Source organism: Manihot esculenta, chromosome 1 (genome assembly GCF_001659605.2).
Source record: "Manihot esculenta cultivar AM560-2 chromosome 1, M.esculenta_v8, whole genome shotgun sequence".
NCBI classification, from domain to species: Eukaryota; Viridiplantae; Streptophyta; class Magnoliopsida; order Malpighiales; family Euphorbiaceae; genus Manihot; species Manihot esculenta.
In genome coordinates, this window is record NC_035161.2 from 8,691,573 (window position 1) to 8,699,984 (window position 8,412).

Sequence of the window (8,412 nt, forward strand, 5' to 3'; positions counted from 1 at the left end):
GTTTTTATTATTCTGCTCACTGGGCTCTAGTAGCTCACCCCTCTCCCATTTTCCCCAGGATTGCAGGTACAGGGTAGACCAGGAGATCCATAAGAGTAATAAAGTCATGTGTATGTAATAGATAGTGTGGACATGATAAATGTATTAATGTTATGTAAAAGTACAGTTTTAGGTATGTAATGACTTTGAGGATTAGAGGTTGTGCTTGACTATATGTTTAAGATATCCCTTTCAATACATGATCTTATATGTATTATGATGATTATGCAAAACCAACTCAACTTATGATGTATCGCCCATTGGGGCATTGATGAGATCCCAAAGAGGGGTCATGATTATGATTATATTTATATACAGTGCATGCACAGGTTGAGTTGGTGTATGAACGAAAGAAAAGTTTTAAATTTTTATGAATTTTCTTGATCATGTATGGGATTAAACAGGTTTTCAGGATTGCATGTTAGGCTTGCTACGGGTCCCGGCGGCCTTAAGTCGACCTGGATCCTAGCGCCGGTAGCGGTTACACCATCAAAGAGCTGTTGAAGGAGTTTCCTAAGATAGTAGAGGAATCATCCAAACTTCCACCTCTGCAGGATATCCAACATCAGATTGATCTTATTCCTGGATTAAAATTACCGAATCTGCCTCATTATAAGATAAGTCCAAAGGTAAGTAAAATCCTCCAACAGGAAGAATTACTGAAGAAGGGGCATATTCGGGAGAGCATTAGCTCCTACGGAGTACCTGCTCTATTAGTTCTAAACAAAGATGAGACTTGGAGAATGTGCGTGAATAGTAAGGCCATCAACAAAATTACAGTTCAGTATTGATTTTCTATTCCACGACTGGATGACATGCTGGATCAGCTATTTGAGTCTAAAGTCTTCTCTAAAATCGATCTTAAAAGCAGCTATCACCAAATTCGGATCAAAGAGGGAGATGAATGGAAGACCACCTTCAAGACTAAGGAAGGCTTGTATGAGTGGTTGGTTATGCCTTTTGGTTTGACGAATGCACCTAGCACTTTTATGCGACTCATGAACCAAGTTTTGCGTCCTTTCTTACGTAAATTTGTGGTTGTTTATTTTGATGACATCTTAATTTTTAGTCGCAGCGAAGAAGAATATTTATAGTATCTCCGTCAAATCATAACAGCCTTGCAAGAAAGTGACCTAGTTATTAATCTTAAGAAGTGCATTTATATGACGGAGCGCATGCTGTTCCTGGGATTCATTGTTAATGCAGAAGGGATACATGTTGATACAAAGAAAGTAGAAGCAATACGGAATTGGCCCATCCCCGAAACTATTTTTGAAAATCACAACTTTTATGACCTTACTACTTTCTATCGACGGTTTATCAGAAATTTCAGCAATATCGTTACCCCAATCACAGATTGCTTGAAGAAAGTTCGCAGCATATATTCTTATTCAACAATCTTATCATCTCAACTGATTATTTATGCTAACTGAATGAATGGTTGCAGGCGCTGAGTAATGGCAAGTACAAAAGTGTATGGCATAGAGCCGTTGTTAATGCAGAAAAAGCTAGGATGTCGGTTGCTTCCTTCCTTTGCCCACATGATGATTCTGTAATTAGCCCAGCAACTCAACATGGAGTTGGAGCCATGTATAGGGATTTCACTTATGCTGAATATTATAAAAAGTTTTGGAGCAGGAACTTGGATCAAGAGCATTGTTTGGAACTTTTCAAGAACTAGCTTCCTAATATTCAAGAGCATTGTTTGAATATTCTTATCTATTTCTGCAAATTTCCTATATATGTTACCATCAAGGACATTGGTCATTCAATGTGAGGGACACTGCACTATAATATTCAAATAAAGTTAATGCTCAGCATCAATCGTCTAATTTTTTATGATATTCAAGCAAGTGAATGCTTAATTTAGCAGAAAACATACAAAATCAAGACCGATTTGGATAGAAGATTGAAAATGGTCTAGATTTAACATTACCAATAAGTACAGAGGTGAACAGAAAAGATGTATTTAGGCATTTCCTCAAACATGTGGTGATGTTGTATGTTCTTCCTCGGTCCATCGTCAGTTATAAGGATCCCTTACTCCTAAATAATTTTTAGACAGAGCTCTTTTGTTTGCAGGGCATGAAGCTAAGTCATGACTTTTGAGGTCTGTTAAAGGAAGTGATATTTTTGCTTCAAATTTTCTACAAGTTCCAAGAATTTCTAGTTTCTGTATTTTGTTTGTGTTAGCTGCAAAATAGGTATGATTGATTAGCTTGTAAGACTAGTATTCTAAGTAGGGTGCTCCATTTCTCTTTCATTTGATTAGGTAGAAACCATGTGAGTTTAACTCTATAAATAGGCTTGTCTTGCTGAAAATATGCATGAAAAGAAAGAAATAAAAGATCAGATCTTGTTCTAGCAGATTTCTCACTCATTTGCTTAGTTTTTTCTCCCTCCAAATCCGACAATGTCTCTGTTTTGCCCACTGAAATAATACCACCTGTTACCACAAAAGGATCCAAATACCAAGGGCAACCAGCGTTGCTGCTACCAGATCTTCGCGGAGAGAACACCGTAGATGAAGGCCAAGAGAAGCCGACGGCCACAATTGAGGCGAGTCTCACCAATTGCTACTCCACAAAGAAAGGCCACTGGAGGAGAGCTAGAAAACACAAGCATAGTGCCAAGGAAGGGATGATTTGTGTTAAAGGAAATTATTGGTACCACTGCCACTGGAGGAGAAGACACAACAAGGAGCCAAACTCCACATATTTGATTGAGTTATTTGGAGCAATGATGAATCAAGTTGAAGTAAGACAAGGATGCTAAGACAAATTCACATCCACATGCCACGCAGAGAACATCTTTAAGTAAGCAATTTATTTGATAGAAGTACAGTATTACAATCGTGTCGTAGCTCTCATTTGTTTATTACAGAAATTACATATACTGTGAAAGCAACATTTGAAAATCTCATTTCACAAACTTCAGAAGTTAAAAAATCCAAAGTATGCTCTCAGGCACTCTTCAAGAATTCCATCACATAGGTATGGAAGGCTCTGCACACCACTCTGAAACCTTGAAATCCAGCTCCCTTGGCCAATGCCTCAAATTCCTTTTCAGTTCTCTCTTTCCCACCTGGGTTGTGAGCCAACATGATGCAATCAATGTGGACCACTGTCTTGGTGGCGAGGCTGTTATCTGGCGCCACCGGAAGAATGCATTCTGCTACTATCACCTTCCCATGTGGTGGCAGCGCATTGTAACAATTCTTCAAGAATTTTAAGCAGTGTTCATCACTCCAGTCGTGGCATATCCACTGTAAAAGAATCATGACCGCTCATTACATGTTCGGCAAAAGGTTTCAACAGGATAGTTGCAAGCTTACCTTCATGAAAATGGCATCTCCTTTAGGAACACTAACGAACATGTCTCCACCAACATGCTCCACTCCTACAACCAACATCACAACTCATGACTATCTCAGAATTAAGCAGAATATTAAGAAGAAGATCATGGAGTTTGGAAGAGAATTCCTAAATACCAGGATGGGGTGGAGCGTCGTCAATAACATGGGGCAAATCGAAGTTAATGCCTTTGATTGAAGGGTATTTGGAGACGATCATGCTGAGGACCGCTCCAGTTCCACCACCAACATCCACAATGGAAGAAAGGCCTTGGAAGCCTTCGTAAGTCTCAAGAATTTTCTTCATGGTAATGGTTGAGTGGTCAGCCATTCCCTTATTGAAAACCTTGTTAAATCTTGGATCTGTGCCATGATATTCGAATGCTGTCATTCCATATGCCTTGTTAAATGGAATGCCTCCTTCAAGAACTGCATCTTTCAAGTGATACCTATAATCAACACAGCCATTGGTTTCTTATAATCATGCATTTTAGATTTGCATAAAATTTTGTTTTTGTGTTTGAATTCAATGTAATTGTTTACTGGACGGATCCACGGTGGGGCATGGGAGCTATGGGCCTTCTAAAAATTTTCAAATTTTGCAGGAATATTTAGATAGTTTTAGATATAGTAGAAAAATTATCATTAAATCTCTGTTTAAAAAATTTATTAGTTAGTATTTATTTTAAAATTACTCCATCCAAATATTTTGTACTTAATAAAATTAATTTTTTTTAATTTTTTTATCAAATAAATCTTTATTTACCTTCAATATTATTTAATTCATTTAATTTTAATTATTTATTTTATTTTATTCCTCCCATTTTCTATTTTTTTATTCTAAAAAAATTATTTCCCATCTTTAAAATTTTAACTCCAATATGTAAATTTTTTTTAAATTTATTGATTCATTGTGTAATTTAATTTTATAAGCTATTTTTATTATTAAGAAGAAATTATCTCACTTAATTAATTTTTAATTTATTTATATAATTAAAATTATTTAAGAAACAAATTTTAAATTTTAAATTTTTATAAATAAAAGTATTTTATAAATAATATTTTATTAATTAATGAGTTTAATGAACTATTTAAATTTTTAAAAAATAATTTAGTTTTAAAAATATAAATTTAAGGGGTAATAAATTAGATAATTTAAATTTAAAAATATTTAAAAATAATTCAAGTATTATTTTTATAGATAATAGATTAAATTATTTAAATTTAAAAAAATAAAATGAAAATATTATTTCTATAATTTATAAGTTAGATAATTTAATTTTAAAAAATAAATTTTATAATAAATATTATATTAAATAATTATATCACTTTAATCATATTTTTTATGAATTTATATGTTACCGCTTAGTGAATTTTTTTTTTCTATAATAAATATTATTAAAAGTTGATTTTTTAGAAATGAAAATGTTATTAATATATTTTAATAAATAAATAAATTATAATTTAATTATAATTTTTTATAAATTTTTTAAATATATATTTATTTTATATATTTTATTTTACAAATTGAACTTTCTAAATAAAATTTCGTATTTACCATTTGATTTAGAATTTTCAAACAAAATGAAATAAAATAAAACATAATAAGAAAAATAAACTTCCTTTTTTATTTAAGTGTAATCTTTTGATTCTTTGCAAAATTATCTTAATCAAAATAATCGATGAATTGATTTTATCTGTTATAAAATATTCAATGAAAATCAGTAAAAAATTTTCCAATACGCAGAAAGCATCATTTTACTTTCAGTTCAAAACATTATTTGAAATATTTTTATTTAATATTTTAAAATTTTTATAACCGAAATATATTAAATTAAATTTAACTATTTTAAATTAATATATTTATTGCATGCATAATTTCAAATATAAAATAACTTTAAATATATCATCAAATATAATTTTAAAGTAAAAGTTAATATATTAAAACTTTAAAAATATTATATATATATAACTTGAAAAGGAGGTGCAGAGTGAAAATGGGAAAACGGTGCGTGTGATTTTCAAAAATGTATACACGCGTGCGTGGTAGGTGAAGTTTTAGTTGCGGACTAGTTATGAAAATTGAGAAAGTGACGAAATTGGTGGGCAGCTAAATTCTTTGTCGTAAACCGCAAGTGGCAGTGGACAAAGATCATTTCATTTCAGGCGTGGTAATCCTTTCCTAATTCCTCATTCATCATTGCCTCCTCCATAATTAAGCTTAATTCTAAACTATAAGATGAGAATTAAAGATAATTACCAGCTTTCCATGAGGACTTTGTCCTGGTTCATCAGACAAAGGGCGGCAATAGAGACGCCATCTTCATTCTTCGTCAAGAATTTGCATACAGGAGCAAGACCATACAGCCTCTCAACTTTGCCATCAGGAAGGGTTCTCAGAGAAAATTTAAGTATGGAGTAGCTGGCTAAGAGTCGCAAGATACGGTCCAACATCACTGGAGCATCTGGATTGCTGGTGGGCAACTGAGAAGCGATGTCGGTCGGCGACAAGAACGCACCAGGACCAGCTTTACCGATGATTTCAAGCAGGTCGAGCTCAATAGCAGATTTCAAGACCATAGGGAGTACAGATGCGCTAGTTAGTTGCATAGCAAAGAGATTTGCCTCTTCGTCTGAGATCTGAGTAGGAGTCATTTGAGTTTCGGCGGTTGAACCCATGATGAACAGAGTTTCAAGAAGACGGAAGAAGAGAGAAGAGAATGAAAAGAAAGAGTTTTTGGTATATGGGTTTCAAGAAGAGTGGTGTCGAAGTAGTTATATACGTGGTGATTTGCTCAACTACCTCCCTAGAGCTATAGGCCCCCATGAAAAAGGTCAAGGTTCCCATCAAACCATGAACTAAATTTAAATACTTGTATAATTACTGTATAATTAACAAATAATTTGTAAATTATAACTTTTATTAGATCATAATTAGCAATATTTTTTAATAAGATAAATATTGAAATTAATTTTAAATAATCAATAAAACCTGAAAAATCCTTAAATCATATTCAAATTCATTTGGTATTTTTTAGTTGTTAGTTAGGAAATTATTGTTAGAGAATTAATTTAAACTATATAATTTAATTATTATTAAAAATTCTTTCCCTAATACCTAGAGAGAAGGTTTTCTCTGAGGTATTAATTTGTTTATATAAAATTAAAATTTTTTTTCTTTAATTTATGATTTAATAGCTAAGAAGTCAAAGTATCAAAGAAAAAGTTAAATATCCAGGGGAAGGCAGACAAAAAAAAAAGTAGGATGTTGTTTTGGTGATGTGCATGTAGATTCCTATGGGGGCTGGTTCAAGCCTTGAACCAGTTCAAGACCAACCACATTGATTTTTGGTTCCCTTTTGAAGTCTTTAACCAAAGTCAATATAACCTAGATTTTTTTTATTAATAAAAAATTAAATTAGTGAGGCGATATATGAATCAAATAAATTACAATTAAATTGTACCAAAATCGATTAATTAAAAATTAAATTGAGTGAATATCGAATATGTGAATACAGAAAGGCTGAATTGATGGACATTGGATTTCGACTTTGGAGTGATAAGGAGCATACATAAATGGGAGGTGAGTGAGGAGATTAGGTGGTTCAGGGTATACCAGGGCAGAATGACGGTTATGCATCACTAGAGAATAAAAGAAAAAAGGATAAAAGAAGGAAGATATGAGCCAACCAGACCAAGTTCATAAATACATACCTTGAGCCTACCCTCTATTGGATCTCAGGATATCAATTGGCGCCGTTTGTAGGGAGCGAAGAAGATTTTTTCGTCATTAGAGTTATCATGTTTTGTAGTTCATGGTCAATCACCGCAAAAATCATATTGAAAACACCCCAAATAATCCGAACTCTGCTAAAAAAGGACCACAGTTCTCATTTTTCAGCCTACCGCCCTATTGAATCATCCACCTGTGTTGTTTAACCCTTCACTAAGCTCAGCAGGGACTATGCCTCTAACCACCCTATTTGACATGAACTACAAAACATGGCTCTCCAACTCTAAAGCACTGCTTATTGGCTAGGGCAGATGTTGCAACAAAGGAAAATTAGTACTCCATTGAGCATACCACCAGTAACCGAAGGGTTCAATGTTAATGAGTCTTAACCCACATTAAACCACCAAGCCCTTCAGCAAAGCCGCAGGAGGATAGGCGATTGAGATGGAGAAGCTAACAGAAGGAATGAGCCTGTGGCCAAAGTAAGAGGCCGAGTAGTAAGGGAGCTTTTTGAGAACGATGGGCAGAAAGCTATTTTTTTGAGCCAACAAAAAGGTCAAAAAGTGAAGAGTTGGAGAGAAACTACCGCCTGAAGAAAAGGCCAAGGAGACAACAGGTAGATGTAGATCAAAAGCTGGAGAGATTGAAGGAGCAACTGCTAGCAAAACTGGGGGCATGAGACAACAGCAACCTTCTGCTACCAACCTCATCCCCATTCGTGAGATAGGTACAGAAGGAAACCATCCCCAAAAAATTCATGATGCCGACAATGGTTGCGTATGACAGCATTGAAAACCCCCGGGAATACGTCTTGAACTATAAGACGTTCATGGAGCTGCAGACCCACTCAGATGCTTTGATGTGCAAAGTTTTTCCAACCACCCTTACTAGGCCAGTCCAAGCATGGTTCAACAGCCTAGAGGCAGGAAGCATTAAAAGCTTTATGGACCTAGCCAGCGTGTTTATTAGCAGGTTCATGTCGGGGTCCCAGCCGAAAGGAAAACGAGCTACTTAGAAATAATTCGGCAGAGGATGAATGAATCTCTGAGGGAATATGTGGCTAGGTTCAACTCTGAGGCTTTACAAATTCTCGAGCTCGGCGAAGCCAGAGCAGTAGAAGCCATGCAAAAGGGTACTACCTCCCCATAATTTTTTGGATCGCTGTGCAGAAAGCCGCCCACCACCTTGGCAGAGCTGATGAAGAGAGTAGAAAATATATAAAGCAAGATGATGCCTTGACCACTAGCAGATTTGCCAAGGAAGCACGAGACAGAAGACAGACTGGGGA

General features: G+C 34.7%; 2 protein-coding genes across 2 annotated transcripts; one reads left to right on the top strand and one right to left on the bottom strand.

Annotated features, from left to right (window-relative positions):
• Nucleotides 1-1,202: 1,202 nt before the first annotated feature.
• LOC122723116 (protein DOWNY MILDEW RESISTANCE 6-like) lies at nt 1,203-1,720 on the top strand. The gene is made up of 2 exons (XM_043954072.1): nt 1,203-1,409; nt 1,487-1,720. Exons 1-2 carry the CDS (start codon nt 1,203-1,205, stop codon nt 1,718-1,720), a joined length of 441 nt encoding a protein of 146 aa, XP_043810007.1.
• Nucleotides 1,721-2,848: 1,128 nt separating this feature from the next.
• LOC110625905 (caffeic acid 3-O-methyltransferase) lies at nt 2,849-6,228 on the bottom strand. Its single transcript, XM_021771599.2, has 4 exons — nt 5,652-6,228; nt 3,530-3,840; nt 3,374-3,438; nt 2,849-3,304 (listed from the first exon to the last, which is right to left on the bottom strand). The coding sequence occupies exons 1-4, from the start codon at nt 6,068-6,070 to the stop codon at nt 3,002-3,004; spliced, it is 1,098 nt and encodes a 365-aa protein (XP_021627291.1). The 5' UTR covers nt 6,071-6,228; the 3' UTR covers nt 2,849-3,001.
• Between the last annotated feature and the right edge of the window lie 2,184 nt (nt 6,229-8,412).